The following is a 27,157-nucleotide window of genomic DNA, read 5'->3' as shown; positions in this document are numbered from 1 at the left end:
GGACCTGAAAAATGTAAGTCCGCTTTATCATAATGAGTACATTTTGCCAACTTCACCCAACTTAAAGGATGAATTGAGAATCTATGCCCACCCCTGCACAGAGAACTAGATTGTGGATTCTAGACTGTTAACTGTGAATTCAGTCAATGAAGACCACCACATATTAGTGCGAGTGTGTGTGTGTATATGTATTTACATTTTAAAAGATTCCAAAACACAACAAACAATGCAGCTTTCACAAAACTGTTTTAATGAAACTTAAAACGGTAATAATGCAAATTGGCATAGTCCATTTGAAACAATTACATTGTCACAGTATAAGCAGATTAAAAAACAAGAGTCATGTAACGATAACAAATCCTCTCTTTATAAACATATTTGTTCTTTGAATTTAGAAACAACAATGCTCTTTTTACCAGAAGAATCAGTGCAATTCCTGCTAATTATGCACTAACATGCCAATCCATAAAGATGTCTTCTCAACACTTTGTCAACCTTTCTTTTTTTAATACCTCCGAGGAGAGGCTGGTGAATACACTACAGGAAAGCTCTGCAAACGAGTATGACTTCTGGTCACCATCAAACGTGGACTGAAGGCCTAAAATGACTTTAGAGATGAGTCTTTCAGAAAGGGCAGATCTTAGAGTGGGATGCGGGAAGGACCAGATACACAGCTCAAATAATTTTTACTGCTACACAGCCAGATTTACAAGGTGTTTTGTAAATGTAGGGTTTTGCATGAATCCTCACGTTAGCACTTCCCCATGCTGGGAGTTACCTAGTGTGGAGGAGTGGTGAAAAGTATTTTTTTATCCAAGTCTAAAAATCGGTGTTGGAATTGATTTATAATCTTACTTATCTACTTTTGCGAAACAGAGACTTTGCTCCTGGTTACAAATTGAGAACCATAATCTCCCTTTCTAGACCAGATCATTAATTAGCACTTGGATGCATTGTCACTGGCACTGTGGTTCAAACGTATTAACAACCAGCCTACATTTCTGTTAGATAGCAATCCTTAGAATATGTTCACTCTCGGACTTAGGCAAATCTCACTAAAATCTAAATTCTCTGCACCCAAGACTGTCCAAAGATAACTCTTCTTTGTATGCCCTCAAAAAGAGAGTAATGCATGACTCAAGGATGCAGACATGGTAGGTGGTGGCCATATGCTTCTCATGATAACCATGGAATAAATATGGTAGAATATGTGCTCATGCAAAGATTGAGATACCGGAGCAATCTTCATTTGGAATTGGAGATAGGGATCAATGTATACCCTAGTAGTTTTCCAAATACAACTAACATTCAAATAAGCAAGGCAGGTACACATTTGGGGTTGTCCATGGATCATTAAAATATTATTTGGTAAAAAATAAACCATTTTGTGTTAAAAAGAAAGACTGCTATGGGCATGATGAAATAGGTAGCTATTATGTCACACAAGATTACATGGGAAGAGGATAAATAGTTGTGCATTAATTCTATAGAGACTTCCCTAAAGCCTACTTCTAAGACTGTGAACTATTCCTGATCAAAGGAACAGTGAGTGCAAATAAATAAATTATAGTTCATAAATTGACCTTTTAAAACTAGTTAATATATATTACAGCACAAAATCCGAGAACTGATTGAAAGTAAGAATATGGCTAACAGGGCATGGGTGGGTGTTAAAGAGAGTCCTACATTTCTTTCAAATTGCATACTGTATACATTTGGGCACAGTTTTACAAAAGTAATCAGAAACAGAGAGAACCTAAAAATGGCACTTAATAAAAAGGGTCAAAGAGTAAATGCAACAAGCTGGACTTCAAAGAGTTCGAGAAAGTAGATTATTCTCTTTTTGGGATGCCCATATGAAGCAAGAACTCAGGCAACTCTGCTGGACGACGTACTAGAAGGCAAATGCAAATTCTGATTTCAAATGTTGAAATTTTTAGTGAAACTTGGTTGTGTCCCAATGTGTAAAGGTGCATTAACTCAAAAATAATTAAGTGGTATGATTGTCTAGTTTCATTACGTGTTGTTCACTACTATTTCATTATAAAGAATATGATCAAGGCCACAGGTTCATATGGTATAATAAGTAACGCGAGTCATATATGCTTTCACAAAAGAAAGTAAGAAAGTTTGCTTAACAAGTCTACGCTACTAGAAAACTAACTCAAGTGACTATAACAAATGTTCTTGTAGATTTGTTAGATTTTTTGCAGGGATAAGCAATTCAGAGGCCCGAATGTTGTCACAATTTTACTCACAATGGTCATTACATACATATTAACTTATTTTATTTTTTTTAAAAGGTCAAAATCTTAACTTTTTCCTAGAGTGCTTTATGACCGAAAGGGTTTTGCAACGGGCGCTCGTGTCATCAGCACGACTCAATGGGCCACTATGGACTGATTACATTAACACAAAATTTACACGTAAGAGGTACAAGAGACAATACATCTGAAAAGCTGGTACTCTACACATAGACTAATACGATTATCTTTTATTTTATTTTTATATTCAGTACAGTTTTACGATCTTCAGTCCAAAATGGGTCCCAATGTTACATCATACACAGCAATACCAACACCTCATACAGGAGCAAACACAGACTACACCCTGTAAGCAAAACTCAAACTCCATTCTCTACTGCAGTTCAGTTCCGGGAAGGCTTTTTTTCAGAAGGCAGAAATTTATAATTATTGCAGAAAATGTAACAGACTAATATATTTTCCATCAAGTACATAGATTTCACATTTAACCACACAAATGTAATTACCTACTACTGATCTGTCAGATGGTGACTAATAACTTGGGAGCATCAGAATGTGCTCTGGTTGTGAATGTCCTTTTCTACTGACGTGGTAGTCGAGCTCGAGAAGATCACACACAAGCCTACTACTAGCTGAAAACGTCACACTGTTTTTATTTCTTAATAGCTCATGCATGCGATGTCAACAAGAATAACATTTAGGAAGTGCTCTGTTTATGAAATCAACAGTGGTGACAGGCCAATAAACTTCGAGTCCTACGAAGGCTACAAGTTCAAGGCAAATCAGTTGTATAATTACAGCTATGGCATCGTTATTTTTCTTGTAACAGTGCAGGGATGTTGATATTCCATCCAATGGCTTGACGATCAAAGCCGCAAGAGAAGAGGTTGCAAGTTGGGTGGTCTTCGCTCCAAGCAGAACAGCATACCATTCTTCTATGACCCTAACAAAATATTAATCTCAACATTAAACAATGAAGAGTAGCAGAATAAGAACTTAATAAATAAATGCAATTTATAGAAAATATAATCTTTTACTTTGTCAGTACATGTAAAAAGTGATAACCTTAACCCAATATCTCAGAGGATGATTACTGACCACCAGCACGCAATAAACAGCGTAACTTACTTCACTTGTGTGCATTGTATTCAATGATCTTTTTAATTGTTATAGCAGTATAAATTAGCACACACAATAACTTTGCTGCTGACCCTTTGACCATTGCTGAACCCTTTTTTTGGTATTTGGGGCAATTTACGCCTAGACTTTCATAATTTCTTCCCAAAAAATATGGTTGAATGACACTACAAAACTGACTTTACCACACAAACCTTTAACACGCATGGGAAGTCTATTTACGGTAAGTGTTAAACACACATACATTCATATACACAAAATATTGTATAATTTTTGGGGATGACCTCCAAACCCCCCCTTGTTTATTGCCCTTACCGCCCAATAACCTTACCCACCCACTCCTAAAAGCTTTAAAGAACAAGTTACTTACCTTCAGTAATGCATAATCTGGTAGAGACACTATCTAGCTGCAGATTCTTTACTTTTGAATTTCCTAGGTGTCAGACTGGATCCGGAAACATTTGCATGAGCACTACTCCTGCACACCGTCGCGTTTCTCTGTTCGGCTCTACTGTGCCCTTGCGGTCACTTATATAGGCACCAGAAGCACAGAGTCATTAAGTGAACTGACTAGTGTGTCTCACAACTAGGGCCCTGAAAAGGGGAACAACACCCTAGCCCTAAAAATTAGTCAGCAGAGCGGGGTGGCATGGGTGGGTCTGTAAGGAATCTACAGCTAGATATGGTCTCTACCAGATAATGCGTTACCGAAGGTAAGTAACTTGTTCAGCTGATAGAGACTTGTAGCTGCAGATTACTTACCTTTCAATAGATACCCAAGTCATACTTAATGGAGGTGGGCTGTGGACAGACTTTCTAGATTGAAAAATGCTGCAGGACCAAATAGGCAAAAGGCCTGTCCCAACAGACCTGACTGTCCAGGCAGTAGTGTTTTTCAAATGTGTGCAATGAAGCCCACATTGTAGCCTGGCATATGTCCAGGACTGACACTCCCTGAGCCAATGCAGTAGTTGCAAGCCTCCCCCTGGTAGAATGAGCTCTTAAGCCTTCCAGCGGCTACTTTCTAGCCAGGGGGTAGCAGATTTTAATGCAGATAACGACCCTCGCAAAATTGTTCGCTTCTGCACTGCCTGACCTTTTTTAGCTTTCACGTACCCACAAAGAATTGGTTGTCTTCCCGGAACTCTTTTGTGCGGTCAACGTAGAACGGCAATGCTCTTTTTGGGTCCAGACGATAGAGACGCTCCTCGCCCTTAGAGGGATGCGGGGAGCAAAAAAAATGGGCAGATTGTCCGATTGACCTAGATGGAATGGAGTCACCACTTTTGGAAGGAATGAGGCTCGGGTGCGAAGCACCACCTTATTCAAAACTGTCATAAGGCTTAGATGACAAAGCCTGCAATTCATTCACCCTCCGAGCAGATGTTATCGCCACTAGAAGGGTTGTCTTGATGGTGAGCAGCCTTCGGGGACAGTTGTGCAAAGGCTCAAAGGGAGCACACATGAGATATGGGAGAACCAGATTGAGATCTCACTGTGGCATGGCAAAGGGCATGAAAGAACCTTTACAACGCAACATTTACATCGCACTACCATTACAACGCAGTCATTACATCGCAACATCCCTTACATCACATGCCATTACAACGCAACCATTACATCGCATGACACTACAACGCAAACCATTACAGCGCACGTCATTACAACGCAGTCATTACAATGCATACCATTATAACGCATAATACCCTTACACTATCCAACACTTAGCCTACTGTTGCACCCCCTGGAGTTAGAATAGTAATTTTTACCCCTACACTATCCAACACTTTCCATAAATGCAATGTAATGGTATGCGTTGTAAAGGTAGTATGTGTTGTAATGGAATGCATTGTAAAGGTAGTTTCTTAAAATGCGATGTAGTGTCATGCGATGTAATGGAATGCGTAGTAAAGGATGTTGCGATGTGAAAAATGCGGTGTAAAGGCATGCGTTGTAAAAGTATGCATTGTATCGTCATACAACCCAAAGGACGTAGGAGGAAACCTATTTACAATAGGGGATTTGAGCAACAAGGGTTGGTCCGGCAGCCACAAGAAAGAGGACATGGCAGAAAGATAACCCTTAAGAGTACCCAAAGCAGAGCCATGCTGGTCAAGGGTAAGAATAAAAAAAAATAATGTTAAACAAATTAGCAGAAAGAGGGTCAATAGATATTTCTATACAATAATTTACAAAGTTTTGCCAATGGCAGGCATGTACAGTCTTAGTGGAGGGCCGCCTGGCTTCCAAGATTACATTACATACTTCAGTAGGAAGGTTGAAAGCTATCACCGGTCGCCACTCAATATCCACGCAAGGAGGCGGACAGTTGACAGGTTCGGGTGGAGGACCTCCTCCCCAGCTGCTGCAACAGAAGATCCTCCCAAAGAGGCAATCTGATTGAAGGATCGATGCACAAGCGAAAAAGTTCTGGATACCAGACTCTCCATGCCCAGTCCGGAGCCTCAAGAATGACTTGGGCTCGTCGTTCTTGATCTTCTTGAAAACTTTGGGCAGTAGTAGTATGGGTAGAAAGGCATACAAGAATCCTGAGTTCCACTTGTGACAAAATGTGTCGCGGAGCGATAGCCACCTTAGAAATTCCAGCACGCTAAACTGCTGACATTGTGCGTTCTTTTCAAAGACTAATAGATCTAATCATGGCTCTCCCCACTGCTGAAACAGCCTTGCGCAACCTCGGACTGGAGACACAATTTGTGATCCACTAGGCATCGACTGCTGAGTTTGTCCGCCCGGCGTTCAGAGAACCTGCCAGGTGTTGAACCACCGGGGTCATGCTCTGCTGTTCCAGATATGCCCAGAGGCATAAGGCCTCTTGACAAATGGTCCAGGACCCCACCCGCCCTGCTAGTTCCAGAACCACATGGCAGTGGTGATGTCTGTAAAACCTGCACCAACTTTTCTTTGACAGGGGGAAGAAGTGCTTTCAATGCTAGTCAGATTGTCTGATGCTCCAACAAGTTGATGTAAAGCCTCGACTCTGCCAGAGACCAGTGTCCCCTGGTTTCCACCTCTCCCCGATGGCCGCCCCATCCCAGGAGTGACGCATCTGTCACTATGCTGCACTCACTGGAACTTCAGGTCCCAGTGTATATCCCACATAGGCCATCAGGCGTGATTTACCAACAGGATGCAGGAGGCCATGAGTTCCAGCAGCCTCAGAGTCAGTTTCACCGAAATCCAGGATAGAGGCTGAAACATCAGAATCATAACCTGAATATCCTGGACTCGCTGTTTGGGAGGATAAACTAAAAAATGCACTGTGCACCTCAGAAACAAGGGAGCGTCTGAGAATGAGTCCGGTGAGACCTCAGCACGTTTATAGAGAACCCTAGCGAATGCAGGAGGTCTGCTGTAGTCTGGAGGTGAGAAAAGACAACCTGGGGTGAAGGTGACTTCAACAGCCAGTTGTCGAGGTAGGGGATGACTGATGTCCCTAACCTACGCAGATGAGCTGTGACCACCATCATCACCTTGGTGAACACACGAGGGGTGCTGGTAAGGCCAAAGGGGAGCACGGTGAACCGAAAATGCTTTTGGCCTCCCTTGAACTGCAGGTAATGCCTGTGGTCTGGGAGAATGGGAATATGAAAATACACATCCTGCAAGTCTAATGCTACCAGCCAGTCTACTTGGTCTAAAGCAGACAAGACCTGAGCCAACGTGAGCATTTTGAACTTCTCATTTTTTGAGGAAGCGAATGACTGTCCAGAGGTCCAGAATATGATGCAGACCTTTGTTCTTTTTCAATACCAGAAAGTAGTGGAAGTAACAACCACTGCCAGAATCTTCTCTATTGCTCCCTTAGCGAGGAGAGCTGAAACTTCCTCTTGGAGTAATGATAGATGATCCTTGGTCAGCCTTTCATGAGTTGGTGGTAAAGAAGGTGTAAAAGAAAGAAAGGGAAGAGATTAGCCATCCTGAATAATCTGCAAGACCCACTTGTCTGATGTTATGGACCTCCAGCGAAGGAGATGATGTTGAATTCTCTCTCCAACTGCAGCAGCGGGGTCCTGCAGAACCAAAGTAGGAATACACTGGGGCACATGCATCATTGAGATATTTTGCACTTCTTAATTTGAGAAAAATAACGAATCGCAAATTAAGAAGTGCAAAATGCTATGCATCATTATTTTCGGTATTCATTTGTGATTCGGTAAAAATCGCACTTTTTACCGAATCCCAAATAAATACCGAATTCTTAAGTTAATTTTCACAATTCCTATTGATTCCTATGGGCCAAAAGGCCCATAGGAGTCAATTGGAAGGCATTAGCAAATTGCGAGTGGCACTTTGAAAATTTCATGGGTGCAGGGGGGGTCCAAAGGACCCCCCCATGCACCCCTGAAATGTATTTTTCGCATCATGTTTCACACACACATGTCCTAAGGACATGTGTGTCCGTAACATGAATGTTGGAAAAAAAGCATTTTCAGCATTTTAACCCCTTCGACGCTCATGACGAGCTGGGCTCGTCATGAGGTAGCCTCCTCGCACGCTCATGACGAGCCCAGCTCGTCATGTAAATTGCGGTTTTAAAAAACTCAGCACAGGAGCGGAATTTCGCTAGCGCGCATGCGGTTAAACACTTTTTCCAAATTTACCGAGTGGTTCAATCACTCGGTAAATTTGACACCCTAATTGCGATTTCACACTTTTAAAAGTAATGATGCATTGCTTTCAAGAAATCGCACATCTGCGACTTCTTAAAAGCAATCGCAATTTTAGAACTCGCAAAAATGTTACGAATTCTAAAATTGCTTCATGCATCCCAAAAAGCACTTTTGGAATCGCAAACGGCCGATTTTAAGGAATCGCACCGTTTGCGACTCCAAAAATGCTTGATGCATGTGGGCCACAGAGCCTTCAGCTGTCAGGGGCTGGGTGGCAGATAACTTCTAGCTACCATTCCCATGAGATCGGAATGTACAGCGTCCTCGCACAACTTGGGGAGTCTGTGCAGGACAGTGGCTGTGGTATGGCTGGCGTGGTTGAAAACCTCTTCCATTGCCACGAAAGGGGCGAAAGGTAGACTGGCCATGAGGTGTAATCGAGAGGCCTTAGGAGCTGGCCGTAGCACAAGAATCCTTGAAGCGTTCTATAGCTGAGATTACAAATGAACCACCCTCTCAGCCTTTTAGCATTGTACTAGAGGATTGATTTTTCATTTAATACATTGAACTGTGATTGTTTGTTATATATAGAAACCTTTTTTACCACTAGCACTCGCCCTCTTTTATAACATTCTACTTCACTTGGGACACTGAGCACCTTGTTGGTTTGCATTTTCTGTCAAAATTATAATCAATTTAGTATAAGTGTTTCTTGACAATTCTACTAAGTGTATGCTTCTGATTCTTTTTCTGACATTCATTTTCCACCCGAGTATATGCAATTGAGAGTTCCAGTTATTATTATAAAACATAGTCCACAGGAACCGCTGTCTCCTGTTATAAGATGTTCTCAGTCAAGCATGAGATCTAAGGCTACCGCTGACGTAACCGCTCTACCCAGCGAGCTAGTCGTATCGAAGCCATACCGAATAGTGAACTGTGCTGCATTTTCCACTGCCTGGGAGACCATGGCCCGGGCCTGCTCCGGAATTTGTGGCAGTCCTTGCGTAACTGTATCCCATAAGGTGTGTGAGAAATGGCCCATTAAGCATGCAATGTTCACCAACAGCAATGCAAAGCTGGTGGAAGAAAACATCTTCTCAAGTGCGTCCATCCTCTTGGATTCCCTATCGGGGGGAGCAGAAGGGAACACGCCATGGGACATTGAAGTCTAAACCACCAAGCTCTCAGGGGTGGGGTGTTGGCTGAGGAAACTTGGAGCACCCGGTGCCAGGCGATGGTGGTGTGCTATTGTCCAGTTCACAGGAGCCTCTGTGCTAAGCTTGGACCACATGCCTAGAAGGACATCTGTCAGTGCTTCATTAAAGGGCAAAAGGGATTTGGACTAGGAAGCCCCAGGTTGAAGCACTTCGGTCAAGAGATTAGTCTTGACCTGCACTGACGGGTCACTCCGTTTTAAGGACCTCTACTGCTCTCCGCACCACCATGGCGTAAAATGCCCCCTTGTTTGTAGCCACACTAGGCAGGGAGAGCATGGCAGTATCTGGAGATGTGTCCAGTCCACGGGCTTCTCCATGGTTCTCATAGCTATCCATTTGCTAACATGGGGCATCCAACAGGTGTCCCAAACGGTGCAGGGACCCCTCCCATTCTTCTACAAAGCGTGAAACCTCTTCAGAATGAACAGGCAATAACATAGAGCCTCTGGGTTACATCGGTGCCAGAGTCAACATCGAGTGATGTCGATCCGGCTCCAAGTCGTTGGGTATAAGAATGAGGCGTGTGCCGCCAGCGTCATCGTAAGAGGCACCAACTTTGGGGGCAGATCCAGGGAAGGTCGGGTTGACATGACTGGTGCCGACCTGGATACACAATCGGATTCATGAGACCGCACCGGAGCAGCCCCTGTGGATCCTGGTGGGGCTTCTCCCAAACCTGCAGACCCAAAGGCGAAACAGAGGGGTCAGCCCACTCAAATATGAGGGTTCACTCAGGCTCCCGGAAATTGGGGGAGGCGCGGAGTTGAACCTGGCAACTAATCTGTGGATCCTTACCTACAGCGACGATGCTCCTTACCTGTCTTGTCAACAGACAGATGAAGTGAAGTTAAAGAACATTTAAACTTCTGCTTCTCCTTACGCCTATTCCCTGAGTATTCCAAGGGCCTTCAGTACGAGGAAGAGGACTTGGGTCTCCTGGAGTGGTCCTGAGACCATCTCTTGCTCGATCAAGATCAGGACCTACAAGGAGTTGTGCCCGAAAGTGTAGACTGCCAGGACGCAAGGCGGTTCATGGACCACTCCTGCAAGGACTTGAGCACCATGGCCTGGCAAGCTGGAGCACAATTTCAAGTTGTGGTTGCGTTCGAGACATCACAAGCGAGATGGGGGTCTGTTACTGACATGGCGCATGAAAGGTGTCACACCGCTTGAAAACTAGCCGTCTAGAGGTCATCCCTCATCACACAAGAAAAATCTCCCGAAAAAAATGTCCAAAAAAGTCTGTCAAAGAGAAACAGAGGGGTAGCTCTACTCCAGATCAGTGCTTCGCTGGCGCGGGAAGTAAAGAACTGACGTCTGCACGCATGGGTGGCGCCTATATAGGTGACCCCGATGTCACAACTGGCACTGGCAAATGTCACAAGGATCTGAACGGAGCCATCTGACAGCATGCAGGGGTACTGCTCACGCGAAAGTTTCCGGATCCAGTTTGGCGTCTGGGAAATACAAAGGTAAGGAATCTGCAGCTAGAAGTCTCTCTCAGATACACCCTTACCACCCTATACCCCCACCCATCCCTAAAATACCTTTACCACCCAAAATCCTTACCTACCCCATAACACTAAAAACACCCTTACCACTAAATACCCTTACCCTCACCTAATCCCCAAAATGACCTATACCATCCCTAAACCCCTAGCCAAACCCTAAACCCTTAAATGTGCATTATATAAACATACATGTGTATGTGTATATATACACACATATACACACACATATGGAAAATGCTACTTACCAGTATGCATCTGTTCTTGGCATGTAGCGGTGCAGAGTTTCACACTATGCATAGATTGCCACCTAGTGTTGGGCCTGAATGTTTGCAGTTTGTTTTGTTGCAGAAAAGTCTTTGGAAGTCACGGGATAGGTGACTCCTCCTTTGGATGATACTGCGCATGGGCATCGGCTCCATCCCCAGATTGTATTTCGCCATTAGGGAAGTGATGGAGCTGTATAAGAGATAGTGATGTCCATGTGATATGTATCTAAGTAAGATAATACTGGAACAGATAAAGGTAGCCGGGTGGGCGTGTGCAACTCTGCAGCTCTACATGCCAAGAACAGATGCATACTGGTAAGTAGCATTTTCCGTTCGAGGCATATGAGCTGCAGATTGCACACTATGCATAGATTACATAGCAGTTCCCACACCTAGCGGCAACCACCAGTATCTGTTGCAGTTGTTTGAAACAGAGTTTTTAGTACAGCCTGGCCCACAGTGGCTTGTTGTTTAGTTTGCCCATCTACACAGTAGTGCTTTGTGAATGTGTGCGGTGTAGACCATGTAGCTGCTTTGCATATATCATCTAGGGGAATGTTCCCTAAGAATGCCATTGAAGCCCCTATCTTCCTGGTAGAATGGGCTTTTGGTGGGATTGTTAATGTACGCTTGGCTTTTTGATAACATTTGTATACATTTAACAATCCACCTAGCGATTCCTGATTTTGATATGGGATTGCCTTTATGTGGCGGTGAGACAGACACAAAAAGTTGTTTTGTCTTACGAAAAGCTTGTGTCCTTCCAATGTAGTACAGTAATGCTCTCTTGACATCTAAAGTGTGTAGAGCTCTTTCTGCGACTGTTTGAGGCTGCGAGAAAAATACGGGCAGCTCAACAGATTGATTAAGATGAAATGGTGAAATGACTTTTGGAAGGAATTTTGGATTAGTACGAAGAACCACTTTGTTATGATGCATTTGTAGAAAGGGTTCTTGAATGGTAAATGCTTGTAGTTCACTAACCCTCCTGAGGGAAGTAATGGCTACTAGGAAAGCTACTTTCCAGGTTAAAAATTGCAATTCACATTTATGTAATGGTTCAAAGGGAGGTCCCATTAACCTTGTGGGAACCACATTTAAATTCCACACTGGTGCAGGTGGTGTTCTGGGAGGAATTATTCTTTTGAGTCCTTCCATGAAAGCTTTAATAGCTGGTACTCTAAAGAGAGATAGATGTTGCCTATTTTGCAAGTATGCCGCAATGGCTGCAAGGTGTAACCTAATAGACGTGTAGGCTAAATTACACTTTTGAAGGTGTAATAAATATCCGATGATATGTTGAATAGAAACGTCTAAAGGATTAATTTGGTTGTTTTGGCAGTATATGACAAACCTTTTCCACTTAGCAGCATAACATGCTCTAGTAGTGAGGAGTCTAGCTTCCTTGATAACGTTCATACATTCTGGGGGACGGTTGAGGTAACCAAACTATGACCTCAGTTGCCAGATCGCTAGGTTGAGCTGAGTCGGGGTGTCTGATCTCTCCATGGTTCTGCGTTAATAGGCGTGGAGATAGGTTTAGTTTTTGGTGTGGTACTACACACATTTGTAACAGCGTGGTGTACCACGGTTGTCTGGCCCAAGTTGGAGCGATTAGGATGAGCTTTAGGGAATGTTGCTGTAGCTTGCGTACCACTAATGGAAGTAGTGGGAGAGGAGGAAATGCGTACGCAAATAGTTTTGACCAGTTCATCCATATCGCATTGCCTTTGGATAATGGGTGTGGGTATCTGGCAGCACAGTTTGGGCATTTTACGTTTTCGTGGGTGGCAAAGAGGTCTATTTGAGGTTGTCCCCACATTTGAAAGAACGGATGAAAAACTTGTGGATGAAGTTCCCACTCGTGGATTTGCTGTGTTTGTCGACTTAGCAGATCTGCCATAGTGTTTTGTACTCCTGGGACGTGTTGGGCTAATAGGAAGATCTTTAGTGGTATAGCCCATCTCCATATGTGCTGTGCTAACTGAGAGAGCTGCAGAGAGTGTGTCCCTCTTTGCTTGTTTATGTAGTACATAGCTGTCATATTGTCTGTGCGGACTAAGACAGGTTTGCCTGACACTTGAGTTTGAAAAGCTTTTAGGGCTAGAAACACAGCTAGCAACTAAGTGGTTGATGTGGAATAGCTTTTGTTGCGGGGTCCACCTGCCTTGCATGGTGCGATGCAGTAGGTGAGCTCCCCAGCCGGAGAGCGATGCGTCCGCTGTCATGACTATTTGAGGAACTGGCTCTAGAAACGGTCGCCCTTTGGAAAGGTTTTTGGTGTTCCACCATTGCAGAGAATGATGAGTCCGACCTTCTACCAACACTAGGTCTGTCAGTTGACCTTGAGCCTGGTTCCATTGTCGTGCTAGGCACTCTTGCAGTGGACGCATTTGCAATCTAGCATGAGGTACTATAAATATGCAAGATGCCATCATTCCTATGAGCTGCACTCGAGCTGGCAGCGAGTGTTGTGGTTTGAATTTTGTTATGAAAGTTAGTACACTTGTTATCCTGGCTGGAGAGGGATAAGCTAGTGTTAGTTGGGTGTTTATTGTAGCGCCGAGATACTGTTGTATGTGTGAGGGTTGTAGATGCGACTTGGTGTGATTTACTGTGAATCCTAGGTAGTGAAGCAGTTGAATGGTAGCGTGCGTGTGTTGTACACACTGGCTGTATGAGGTGGCTTTTATGAGCCAGTCATCCAGATACGGGAAGACATGAATATGTTTTTTTTTTTTTTTAAAACCTTTATTAGCGTCAAAAGGATATACAAGTCTAGGCCTACAACCAAATCGGCCGGCCGCGATACGTAAAGCAATCAGAGGTTCCAAGGCAAACATTACAGAGTCAATCAGCAAGAAGCAGAGGCAATACAATCGTAAAAAGGGGAGAATATACCTAGGAACCAGAGGGCCAAGACACAGGAGCAAAAAAGGTTAATTTTATAATATGGGGATAAGGCGTACGACAGGCTCACTTTCAATATAGAGACGTCCGAAGTCCCAGAACCAGCCTCAGCGACAATAAGGGGGTATGGGGCCGCAATACAGGAGAGGCAACACAATTCACACAGGAAGATCGGGATAATTTAGACATAATCGACACTTGAGCATTATCATCGTTACATGCCCACCACCCAAACCACAGCTAAGCCAGAACAGAGGGATCGGAGAAACATTACATCAAAACTAACCCGTCATAGTGACCTCTAGGAAAAAGGAGGGAGGGGGGCGGGGGCGAGGAAAAGAGGGGGAAGAGGGGGGAAAGAGGGGGAGGGGAGGAGGACAAGGCAGAACAATGAGAAAAAGAAATTAAATACAAAAACGAAAGAAAGAGGACACGCCGACACAGGCGTCCCGTGGCGGGAGTACAGGAGAAAACAGGAGTATCACCACCAGTGAGGGTACAGCAATCGAGAAGAAAAGCAACCGAACCATAAAAGGAGGGGTAACGACGCCACACACCCCACCCCGAACACACCACGGGAGGCAGGGACAGACGCGGCGTTACTATAAAGAGATAGAAAAGGGCCATAGAACCATAAAACAAACAACAAATAGAACCCAACCCACCCAGCCCACCCTGCACCCCTGTAGAAGGCTATGGCCTACCCTTCAGACAGCGTGCCTGTCGCCCTAAACCAGAACCCGAAATATAGCAGGAAAGAAAGAGAGAAGAACGAGACAAAAAGAAACAGAAACTGAAATAAGGAAAACAGGAGGGAGGAGCATAAGAACAAAAATCAATATGGTCGGCCGCCACCCTCCGCCCAACCAGACAATCGCAGCAAAAACAGACCAGGACGACACCCCATCAAGCGCCATAAAACTTACAGAGGAGGGGACCTCCCACCGCTCCATGGGTACAAACAACTGCGCCACTAAGTCGTATACCAATAATCAACCAGGAGTCGTGCATATCACCCCCATCCCTTCCGAACCACAAATCCCACCCACCACATGACAATGTAAAATGAAATACTCAATACAAGACCAGCACACAATCGAAAAAAATGTTGACTACCATGTAGACATGGGGGGGTAAATCGGTCCGCAAGTGAGCCAAAGTCCGAGCAGAGAGTTTAAATGCACCAGCAAGCGCAGCACGGGTGATAAAGAACAGGAGTTCAGTTTCGCCGCCTGGGAAGGCGAGGGGGTCTCTGTAATAGACAAAGGCGAAGCCATCGGAGCAGGCGCAGGCGGCAGTCCACCAATATTTCTAGGCATCCGAGCCGAACAGGGCCGCGGTACAATGTCCAAGTCCCCGGGGTCAGAACCTCGAAAAACAGGGAGCTCCATAGTCACCGGCACACAAAATGATCTTCGATCGGCGGCAGCAACACTTGCAGCAATCGAGGGGGGCGAGGCAATGGAGTCACTGAAACAAGAGGGCGGCAAGAAGAAACGGCTGCTCAAAATGACGGCAGATCGTGGCGGACTCACAGGGACATCGGGTGCCAGGGATGCGCGCAGGGATCTCAGAGCTTCCAGGATATCTCTGACCGTAAGCTCACGCTCACCAGACCGGACCCCCGCGCAATTAGGCAACCCAAGCCCGCCGCCACAAGGCGATCCATGTTTCAGAGGGTCGGCCGCCATTTCGCGAAGTCAGCCCAGTCGCCGCCCTCCGCGACCCCCAAAAAACAGTTCAAAAATGTAGGACTTCACAGAGCTCCGGGGGGTTCCCAGCAATGGCAGCCTTGGTGCCGAAAGGACGTCCGCCCAGTGCGGGTCTCCGCCAGCACCAGCACCAGCACCGGTGCCCCCAACAAGCAGAGTCCGGGCGCAGAGGTCCAGGGCCGCCGGACAAAGCAGCGGCGGGGGGAGGACCCCTTCACAGTAGCAGTCCCCAGTGCATCTCACCCACATCAGCCGCGCGGTCACCAGGGCAGGCCCGGATCAGGATTGCCGGGATTTTCGCACAACGGCTCTCATCATGGGTTCACTCTCTTGATCCCACAGGCTAGGTCCCGGTCTCGGTTCCACGGAGGCCCCGGTCTTGCGGAGGGCACAACTTCGGAGCCGCTGCACGTCGAAACCTCCGGGCCAAATGGTGAGTACAAGCGAGGTGTTCCGTTTCCGATTCTCCGATAATGTGTCGTCTCCGGACAGGATATTATACAGGATACAGGATCAGGCCGGAGGGCTGCGGGAGCTGAGCTAAAAGGCGACCATTACGCTCGCGAGCTTGAACAGCCAGCAAGACATGAATATGTTGTCTTCTTAAGTGTGCTGCTACTACTGCTAGGCATTTGGTAAACACCCATGGCACTGTTGTGACCCCGAATGGGAGCACTTTGAACTGGTTGTGCTGCCCGTCTAGCACAAATCTGAGATATTTTCTGTGTGCTGCGTGAATGGGAATATGAAAGTAGGCGTCCTTGAGATCTAGAGTGACAAGGAAGTTGTTTAGTACCAGTAATGGAAGGACCTGTTGGAGTGTGACCATATGGAAATGGTCAGACTGTATGTAAATGTTTAGAGGTCTGAGGTCTAGGATGGGTCTTAGAGAGCCGTCCTTTTTTGGTGTTAGGAAATATAGCGAGTATACTCCTTTGTTTTTCTGATGCTCTGGAACTATTTCTATTGCATTTTTCTGCAGGAGGGATGTTACCTTTTGTCTGAGCAAAGGTAAATGTTCCTGCGACATTGGACGCTGCCTGGGTGGTATGTTTGGGGGGGGGGTAGACTTTAGTTCCAGACAGTAACCTGATTGAATTATTTGTAACACCCACCTGTCTGATGTGATGTTTTCCCATGTTGGCAGGTATTGTTGGAGTGGAATGGGACGGGGAAGAGAGTCATTGGTCAGGGGTAGAGGTAGAGCGGGAGTAGTTATTTTTACCTCTGCCCTTGTTATTGTTACCCCTGTAACCACCCCTTTGGTATCCCTTGCCGTAAGTGGACTGTGTGGGGGCTTTGTATGAGGTAGAAGCTGTGTCTGAGGAATATCCTCTAGTGGCACCTCTATAGGATGAGCGACGAAATGAACGTCTGGGAGCCTGTGACTGCAGAGCTCCCATAGATTTGGCGGTGTCTGTATCATTCGTCATTTTTTCAAAAGATACATCGACATTGGGTCCGAATAGGTGTTGCTCATCAAACGGTTGATTAAGAATGGCACTTTGTACCTCAGGTTTGAAACCTGATATACGAAGCCAGGCGTGTCTGCGTAGTAAAACGCTGGTGTTAACAGACCTAGACGCAGTATCTGCTGCATCCAGGGCACGCCTAATGGAGGTGTTTATAATGTTTTTACCCTCTTGGATGAGTTTGTTAGCTCTATCCTTGTACCCGTCAGGGAGGTGTCTCATTAGTGACTCTAACTAGTCATAATGTGCCCTATCATATCTGGCTAACAATGCCTGTGTATTGGCAATACGCCACATGTTTGCTGCTTGAGACGCAGTTCTTTTTCCTGATGCGTCAAGTAACTTAGACTCTTTATCTGGTGGTGCGGCATCACCCGATGTTTGAGAGTTTGCTCTCTTGCGTGCGTTGGAAACTACAAGTGAGTCTAGTGGTACCGGACCTTTAATGTATGCCGGGTCTGAAGGGGCAGCTTTATATATTTTCTCTATACGAGGGTTAATGACCCGAGTTCTGACTGGGTCTTTGAAGACTTCAGAAGCGTGCTTAATCACTCCCTTAATTATTGGTAAAATGGATGTGGACCTTTGTGCATTATCAAAGGTATCCATTAGGAAGTCTTCCTCTCCTGGGTCTGTATGTATGTCTACACCATGATATTGTGCAACCCTGTGTATTAATTTGTTAAACCCTATAGTGTCTTCTGGTGGGGAAGGCCTTGAGGGGTACAAGTCATCCTGAGGGACATTTGGGACATCTGGGGTGGTATAATCATCCCATGGGTCAGGTGATCCCTGTTGTCATCATCTTGTACTATAGAGTATGCTGGGGAATGCTGTGGTATGGGAGCATGTGGTGATGGCATAGGTGGAGGAGAAGGGGAAGGCAGTCTTAAAGGCGAGGTAGCCATGTCCTTCTTCTTTGCATACGGAGCTGGATTGTCCAGTGGTCGCTTCTTTGAGGCCAAAATCAACTGTCCAGTGATTGGGTCTCTAGCCAGAGTCTTTTGAGCAGGGTCTGGGTAAGATAAGTCTTCTGCTGGAGTCCGATCTTTTGGTGCGGCGAAGGTTTTGGCACCGAAGTGGGTTGTTTTGGTTTTTTGACAATGTCGTTTGCCGGGGAAGCAGGAAGCTTTTTTCGGCTCTGAAGGTTTTCTCGGTTCCGATGGTTTTTTCGGTTCCGGTATTGTTTTTGGATCCGACGGTTTCTTTGGTTCTGGTTGTTTTATCGGTTCGGGTGTTTTTTTGGAATCCGAAGCGGCTTTGCTTGGTTCCGACCTGGGTTTCGGTGCCGAAGGAGTAGTGGGTTTAGGCGCCGATGGTTTGGACGTTGGCGTAGCCGGTGTCGTTGTCTTTTTCGGTGCCGGAAAGATGGCGCGGGCACCATGCGAAGGCTGACTCGAGCCCGAGTCGCCTGAAGGCTTAATTGGCTTCTTAGCCGGGCCCGAAGGTGGGGCAGTAGAGGCAGTTTGTCGGTGTGCACCCGAGGGCGAGGGTGTGACCGAGGCCTTCTTTGGGTGCGTTGAGGAAGGGTTGGGGTCGACGGTCTTACTTACAACCCGCTGCGCTGGAGTGATGTCCTCGACTTCCGAATCTACTTCTTCTTCTTCTTCGGAACCGCTGTCGACGTCGTGTTGTTCTGGGACGTTGACGCCTTCCTCAAAGATGTCGTCCGGAATGGAAGTTGAAGATAGAGCCATTGTTCTTCTCGCTCTTCGGTCCCGGATAGTCTTTTTGGAGTGGAAAGAGGCACAAGCGGAACAGTCTTTGGTATCGTGCTCCGGGGAGAGGCAGAGGTTACACACTTAATGAAGGTCGGTGTGGGGGAACTTCGACCCACATTGAGGACAATTTTTAATTGGCGTCCTTTCCATGAGCTGGAGTTGAGGCCTAGCTAGGCCCGAAGGCCGTCCACGACGACCGGAATCGAAGTATTCGATGTTGAAGAATAGCGTAGAGTGGAAAAGCGTTCAAAACTTATTTCCTGTAAGTTGGTGAGGATTGCGTGCCGAAGGAAATCGGTTTCAACACGGAGCGCTGGAAACACATCCGAGCCGGTGGCGTAAAAAAAAAAATCTGGGGATGGAGCCGTTGCCCATGCGCAGTATCATCCAAAGGAGGAGTCACCTATCCCGTGACTTCCAAAGACTTTTCTACAACAAAATAAACTGCAAACATCCGGGCCCAACATTAGGTGGCAATCTATGCATAGTGTGCAATCTGCAGCTCATATGCCTCGAATATATATATATATATATACACACACACACATATATATACACACATATACATATATACACACATACACATATATATATATTACCTACTGGCGGTCGCCAGTAGGTATATATAGTTAGGATTTTTTCCATATGGGATTTTTGAAAATTCTATGTCTAATAACTTTGCCGTTTGTGGACGGAATTGGCTGCAATTTTCAGGAAAATGGCACATTTTGTTTCTGAGCAGCCTTTGAAAATTTGGGGGGGGGTTCGTCAAGGGGGGGCCGAGAAAAAAGGGGGGTCCCAAAACGCGTTTTTCCCATGTTAATTTCCATAGGGCGGTTGGCCTCACTTTTAGCCCGAACGGCTGAATGGATTTGCACGAAACTTGGCAAAATTGTAGGGACTGGTAGCCCGATGTGCCTTTTGTAGGTCTCAATATATGTGCTCCAGTGGATTTTGAGAAATTAACGTTTAAAAAAAGATATATATCTGTAAGCACGGACCGGGCAGCGGCCTAGGACGCGTACTTTTCGCGCAACGGAGCTTTGTGAAGCGAAGCTGATTGGTTCTCCGGCGTCTGTCAACATTCCAAACAGTCCGTAGTGGCCGCAAACAGTCCGTAGTGGCCGCCATCTTGTCTCTCGGTAGGATCGAGAGACAAGAGGAGGCCAAAGCGAAGGGGCAAATGACCATAAGGGGGAATAGTAGATCCTCGCTGACCCCCTAGGTTTGATGTGGAGGTTTTAAAAGGGCCCCGCGGGGCAAAAAAAAAAAATTATAATAATAATCTTACGGCTGAATGGATTTGCACGAAACTTGGCAAAATTGTAGGGACTGGTAGCCCGATGTGCCTTTGCTAGGTCTCAATATATGTGCTTCAGTGGATTTTGAGAAATTAACGTTCAAAAAAAGATATATATCTGTAACAGCGCACCGCTTCGCGTACTTTTCGCGTTACGGAGCTTTGCGAAGCGAAGCTGATTGGCTCTCCGGTGTCTGTAAACATTCCAAACAGTCCGTAGCGGCCGCCATCTTGTCTCTCGGTAGGATCGAGAGACAAGAGGAGGCCAAAGCGAAGGGGCAAATGACCATAAGGGGGCATAGTAGATCCTCGCTGATCCCCTAGGTTTGATGTGGAGGTTTTAAAAGGGCCCCGCGGGGCAAAAAAAATAAATAATAATAATAATCGAACGGCTGAATGGATTTGCACGAAACTTGGTAAAATATTAGGGACTGGTAGCCCGATGTGCCTTTGCTAGGTCTCAATATATGTGCTTCAGTGCATTTTGAGAAATTAACGTTCAAAAACAAGATATATATCTGTAACAGCGCTCCGCTTCGCGGAGATAAAATTATATCTGTATTACCTAGCTGTTGCTAACACCAGTTAGCGACGGCTAGTAGGAGATAGCGACCATCTTGGGCCCCACTTTGCATGTGAGTGATATTTATCACTAATGACATGCAAAGTGGGCATGCCAAGATGTTAGCGACTGGAAACAGTCGCTAACATCGCTATCTCCTATTATCAACTTTTGGAAATATTCGAGATAAGCGCGAATATCTCCAAAAAGTAACAGCTGCCCTGAGCAGTTCTTAGCCATGTTATCCTATGGGAGGTGGATAACATGGCTAAGAGGATTAGCTCGGTAATGCATGAATATCGCTGAGTTTTCAGCGATATTAATGCATTGCGGTCGGTTTTTATCGTATTTGCGATAAACTTTGATAATAGCAAGGTTTATCTGCGATAATTTCTGACGGTAAAAAAATCTTTGCAATGCATCGTTAGGGATAAATATCGCTTAACTTTGGTAATATGCCCCAACGTCTGTTAACGTTCGATTCGAAGGAAATCAGGAAGTGTTGAAAAACATTGTCTGCGCCATCTTGTCTTTTTTCAAATGCCACACTTTTGTCGTGCACGGCAGCCATTTTAGATGCCTTGACCAGACCCACTCTGTGCACGCTGTCGATCCTTAGCATGGCTCCCCACCCTCGCAAGCATCTCCCCCAGGCAGTGGTCACCCCCGCTCTCTGTCTTATGCATGGGTAATAAACCTCCCCCCATCTGCGCTGTTCTTCCCTGAGAATCACACCCTGTGCCCGCCCGACACCTCCCTTTCGCCCTATTCACTACCGCACCCTCTGACACTCCTTTTCCTCTGTGTCCGATTGTCCAGGCTGGTCCTAGGGTATCAGCTAGTCCTGCAGATGTAGTTTATGGCCACAGCTGTAAAGATTCACCCCTCTTCAAAGGAGTTATAGTAGATCAAGGCCCACACTCGATGAGATCCGTCACAGCAGAAGCGTTGCTATTATCTGAAAACCATCCTGTATTGTGATTGGGGAGGGGACCGAGCGTGAAGCGGAAGATTCCAGGGATGACTCTTTGTACATCAAAGTTTTTACAATTATGTGTCACATTAAAAATATATAGCACTCCGACAAAGTAGTAAGATTATAAAACTTTAATAATTTATAAATATATACAAGAAAACAAAAATAGTAATAACATATAAACATTTTTAGGGAAAAACAACGAAGTAGCGGTCGGCTGTGCGAATAGTCCCAACGCAGCACAACGTCCAGATTTCCGGCGTGGGGCGGGTCATCAGTAGCAAACTGTTGTGCGAATAGTTCCAAGGCAGCAGAACGCGCCGAAATCTAGATGACACGAAAGTGATGTCTAGTAAGTTGCCACCCAGCAAATAACGGCGTGGGGCGTCGCGGGGGGTGGGTCATCAGTAGCAAACTGTTGTGCGAATAGTTCCAAGGCAGCAGAACGATGGCACCAAGGTGATGTCCAGTAAGTTGCCGCACTGGTTTTGGTATCCTACAATGCTGCTCCGAATAACGGCGTGGGGCGCCCCGGGGGAGGTGGCGTGAACGGGCCTCTCCAGGTGGAGTGTCATCTGTTGTAGTGGGGCGCCCCTTTACCGTTTCAGTTGCCATTCCGTCCGTTTTTGGTCCACTGTGTCAAAAGCCGCAATTCAGCTGAGTTGCGCCCACTCTTGCGGTGCAGCGATAGGCGGCTGTCACAGGACTCTCAAAATGGCGGCAGGACTTTCCTTTTTGGGCCTGGTCCACTGAAATGGCCCTGGGACACCTTGGAAATCGGACGCTTGTCTGCTAGGTCTTGGACCCCATTCTCGAAAGCGTCCCCTCCGCCTTGAGAATTCATCAAAAGTTTTGGGGGCCCCGACTCCTGCAGGCTTCTGGTGGGGAGCGGCTGCCATGATTGCTCGCGGAATGACTACGACGGAGCTACGAGATGGTGGTGCTCTCATGCTGACGCCAGCTTCAGTCTGAAACATCCAGAAACAAGGTGGGGCTTTCATCGTTTGGAAAAAAAAAAAGTTTTCATCCAATGAAAAGTGTTGTTTTTAGGTCATATGATCAAGCCTTCCATCATTAGGAAACCAAAAGTAAAATGAACCAATGAAAAGTTTTATAAACAAGTCACATGACCTGTTATGCGGCATAGGGTATAAAATGCGGAGAAAATACGTTGGCACGTGAGGCGGCGTCAGTAGCGGACCGATGTGCGAATAGGCCGAAGGCAACACAGCGCGCCAAGATCCGGATGGCACCGAGGTGGTGTCCAGCAAGTTGCAGCACTGGTGTGGCCATCCTACAATGTTGAAAGTCGGCGTGGGGCGCCCCGTTGGCCTGTGAGTTTGCGTCAGTAGCGGACCGATGTGCGAATAGGCCGAAGGCAGCACAACGCGCCAAGATCCGGATGGCACCGAGGTGGTGTCTAGTAAGTTGCCGCACTGGTGTGGCCATCCTACAATGCTGAAAGTCGGTGTGGGGCGCCCTGTTGGCCTGTGAGATGGTGTCAGTAGCGGACTGATGTACGAATGGGGCCAAAGGCAGCGCAACAATATTTTCTGACTGACACCACAAGGCGCTGAGATGCCAAGATCCGGATGGCACCGAGGTGATGTCTAAGTTGCGGACTGATGTGCGAATGGGGCCAAAGGTAGCGTAACAATATTTTCTGTATGGAAGATACCACTAGGCGTTGAGATGCCAAGATTCGGATGGCACCGAGGTGATGTCTAGCAAGTTGCTGCACTGGTGTGGTCATCCTACAATGCTGAAACTCGGCGTGGGTCGCCCCATTAGCCTGTGAGATGGCGTCAGTAGCGGACCGATGTGCGAATAGGCCGAAGGCAGCACAACGCGCCAAGATCCGGATGTCACAGTGGTGGTTTCATAGTTGAGAGGCACTTCATCTGCAGTGGGGCGCCGAGATCCGGATGGCACCGAGGTGATGTCTAGCAAGTTGCTGTACTGGTGTGGTCATCCTACAATGCTGAAAGTCGGCGTGGGGCGCCCCATTAGCCTGTGAGATGGCGTCAGTAGCGGACTGATGTGCGAATGGGGCCAAAGGCAGCACAACGCGCCAAGATCCGGATGGCACCGAGGTGGTGTCCAGCAACTTGCCGCACTGGTGTGGCCATCCTACAATGCTGCGCCGAAAGTCGGCGTGGGGCGCCCCGTTGGCCTGTGAGGTGGCGTCAGTAGCGGACCGATGTGTGAATAGGCCGGAACCAGCACAAGGCGCCAAGATCCGGATGGCACCGAGGTGGTGTCATAGTTGAGAGTTCTGAGCAGCGCTTGTAACACTGTCTGAAGCTTATTTGCACCTGCTGCAGCTTCACTATTGCCCTGGTGTGGCCTAAGATCGCCCATGACATAGGCGGCCACCTCCCGGGGTCCGGCGGAACTTTTTTCCTTTTCCTTTGTGCATCTTGTCCCACAATCCGTTTGACCTGAAGACACGACCAGGTCCCTGAATGTGTGCAGGGGGACGCTATTGATTGAATCAAAATGGCGGCTTCACACAAAGCTGACTCAAGCGTTGCTGCTGATGCTATACAGAGAAAAACTGGTTTTCAGTTTGTACATTCTTCAGGATTTTTCCATCCAAGGCTGGTTGAGAGTTTGTATAACAATGGCTTCAGATTTTCAACATACTACTCTTCAACATTCTTCCTAAATGTAACAATGTGAGACTCACTAGGAGAACGGTGTAGTGAGGGCCACAAACGGCTGTTTGTCTTTCCTTTCAAAATGCTGCCAACAATATTTTCGGAATGGAAGACAACACAAGGCGCTGAGATTCGGTTGGCACCGAGGTGGTGTCCAGCAAGTTGCCGCACTGGTGTGGCCATCCTACAATGCTGCGCCGAAAGTCGGCGTGGGGTGCCCGAAGGGGGGGGGGGAGGCGGCGCAAACGAGCCTCTCCCGCTTCTCCATGTGGAGGCAGTTCATCTGCAGTGGGGCGCCGAGATCCGGATGGCACCGAGGTGGTGTCTAGCAAGTTGCCGCACTGGTGTGGCCATCCTACAATGCTGCGCCGAAAGACGGCGTGGGGTGCCCGAAGGAAGTGTCCTTATCCAGGGCATTATCGCTGTATCATGTCCTCCACTAAAATGGCCCTGGGACACCTTAGAACTCGGACGCTCGATTTTTTTTTCCTTTCCTGTACATGCAAAAAAAGGTAAATGCCCGGTACGTTACACGCTTCATCTGCCACGATGAACTCTCCAGAGGAACCGAAAAAAAATATAGTTGTGGTAACTATACCATGCATCGTCATATGGAGAGGTGGCACCAATTAATTATAGTGCTGCATAAAAGAGAGATTTGGAGGAGAACCCCTGACCTGCTAGTACATTCATCAAAGAAGTGGCACTGAGAGCTTCAGAGGCAAGGGAAACGGTCCCAAATATTTAGAAGAACTTTGGAAAGATTAAAATGACATGTTTAGATTGTGGCAAATTAATTTCATGTGGACAGATGAGTGTTACTATAATAAATACAGCATATGAACATCATCATAGTCGATGGTTGGTAGAGACATTTTGACTATATCCTGGACCTGCCCGTCCTCGCCCAAAATGGCGCCGGAATAAATGGGACTCGTAACTCCTTGTTGTGTACTGGTTGCAGAACCTTGAAATCACGAGATACGTATGCAGTTTTGAAGCACATGGCGGGCGGGGACGAGAATTGATTGAATATTTCGACATCCCTATTGAGATTAAGTTCTGATGTGTTATTGATTACTGTACTGTTGAAAGTTCGAATTAACGTCACCCATGGTACTTGCCCGCAAATGTATATCTAGATAATTTTATTGTAACTGGCCCTGTCGTATTTTAATTATAAAATGTACGTCCACCGATTCCGTAACTGTTAGACACCTTAGTTCTTGCAACCTAATGGCCCGCCCGTTACGTTCCTCTACAGTGTAAATGTCTACTCATCACATACGATTACAGTTTGCTCCGTGGCCGGCCCACGTGGTTATAGGCTCGTATTTGTATAATGAAATTTTCACAATAAAGGTTTTTAAAAGAAAACATGGTAGTAGTATATACATTGGTAAAGTTTGTAATAATAGTCACTGTTTTAGAATCATTAAAAGGCAAGTGAAATAAAGCAGACCAATTACATGAAGGGTAAAAGGTATAATACGAAGGAACGCAGTAAAGATAAATGGTCAAGGGCTGTTGTGTTTTCTATTCCTGCAACATAAAGTGATCGATAAGAATCTCATATTCAGGCGTATCGGCGACTAAGACAGCAGGTCGACCCTCTTTTGCTCAACGGCTCCATCATGGGACGAAGAAACGCTCTTTTTCTCGAAAAAAGAATATATTTTACTTGCAGGACAGTTGTAAAATTTCCGGGAAAGTACATTAGCCTGGAACATTATAACATATATTTAAGAAAAAATAATGTTCGGAAGTAATGAAAAGCGTAATTTTTAGGTCATATGACCAAGCCTTTCATCATTACAATAAGAAAAGTAAAATGAACCAATGAAAAGTTTTATTAACAAGTCACATGACTAGTTATGCTTACGTTACGCGCTGCGCGCCCCGGATGACTTCCGGATGCGCTAACGCGGCGCGTCATATGACGCATTACGCGACAACGCAGGTCCAGAATATAGTCAAAATGTCTCCACCAACCAGCGGTCGGAACACAACCCCTTTCAGCAGGCTAAATAGTTCTGTTAAATGAGAACAGAAGGGACAGGCAACAAGAACCATCAGTGAAAGAGGGGAGGGCTAGTTCTTCTCTACCGGGTTACATTGGGGCGCTACCGGAACTGATCGAATTGGTAGTCTACAGTGTTTCTGGATGTTTCAGACTGAAGCTGGGGTTAGCATGAGAGCAGCATCATTTCGTAGCTCCGTCGTGGCCATTCCGCAACCAATCATGGCAGCCGCTCTTTATCGTTATTTTGGGCGGGGTGGGTGGCGGAGCCGAGCTGTTTTGCAGCCATCATTGTGTGGAGTTCAGTTCATCTCACTAGTTTTGTATTTGTCATGAGGGGTTGTTCCTAATGTTTCTATTTTAGCGAGGTCAAAAAGAGATCCCATTAGTGGCCTACTGATTTTGCTCGATTCCTTTTCTTTTTTTTTACACGATTTTTCGTTATCTGCAAAGACTAAACAGAGTATTGCGACTCTGTGTTTGTTTGTAAATAGAGAATGAACCAAAGAGAACTAATTCTAAAACAGTAAATACTTGGATAACAATCAATCAAATGGAGAGAGAAGCAGGCACGACGGATTACAACGGGGGCAAAGGCCTGCGTTAACTACCTTTCACTATCTGCAAAGAGAGAGTACTCCTAATAGAAATGAGGGGGGGGGCACCATTCAAAGCAGATCAGTGTGCATAAACACGAAAATGTTTTCACTTACCACGTACTTGACATTCGACAGCTTATGATATTTACTATTAAAAAACCATTGAAATTCACTGAAAAAACCATAGGTTATA

The 27,157-nt window shown here is 46.0% G+C and overlaps 1 protein-coding gene across 4 annotated transcripts in view; it reads right to left on the bottom strand.

Annotated features, from left to right (window-relative positions):
* Positions 1–229: 229 nt before the first annotated feature.
* The window catches only part of WDR37 (WD repeat domain 37), a 537,887-nt gene continuing 510,959 nt past the window's right edge, over positions 230–27,157 (bottom strand). For all 4 annotated transcript variants that reach the window (XM_078663303.1, XM_078663304.1, XM_078663302.1 and 1 more), the window contains one exon: positions 230–3,207. In XM_078663303.1, the coding sequence (XP_078519429.1) occupies positions 3,076–3,207 (132 nt within the window). In that variant the 3' untranslated portion in view covers positions 230–3,075. The remainder of the gene's footprint in view (positions 3,208–27,157) is intronic.

Source organism: Lissotriton helveticus, chromosome 10, assembly GCF_964261635.1.
Source record: "Lissotriton helveticus chromosome 10, aLisHel1.1, whole genome shotgun sequence".
In the NCBI taxonomy this organism is placed as follows: domain Eukaryota; kingdom Metazoa; phylum Chordata; class Amphibia; order Caudata; family Salamandridae; genus Lissotriton; species Lissotriton helveticus.
Note: the sequence above shows the minus strand (reverse complement) of the source record. Positions and strands in the feature narration are given on the sequence as shown.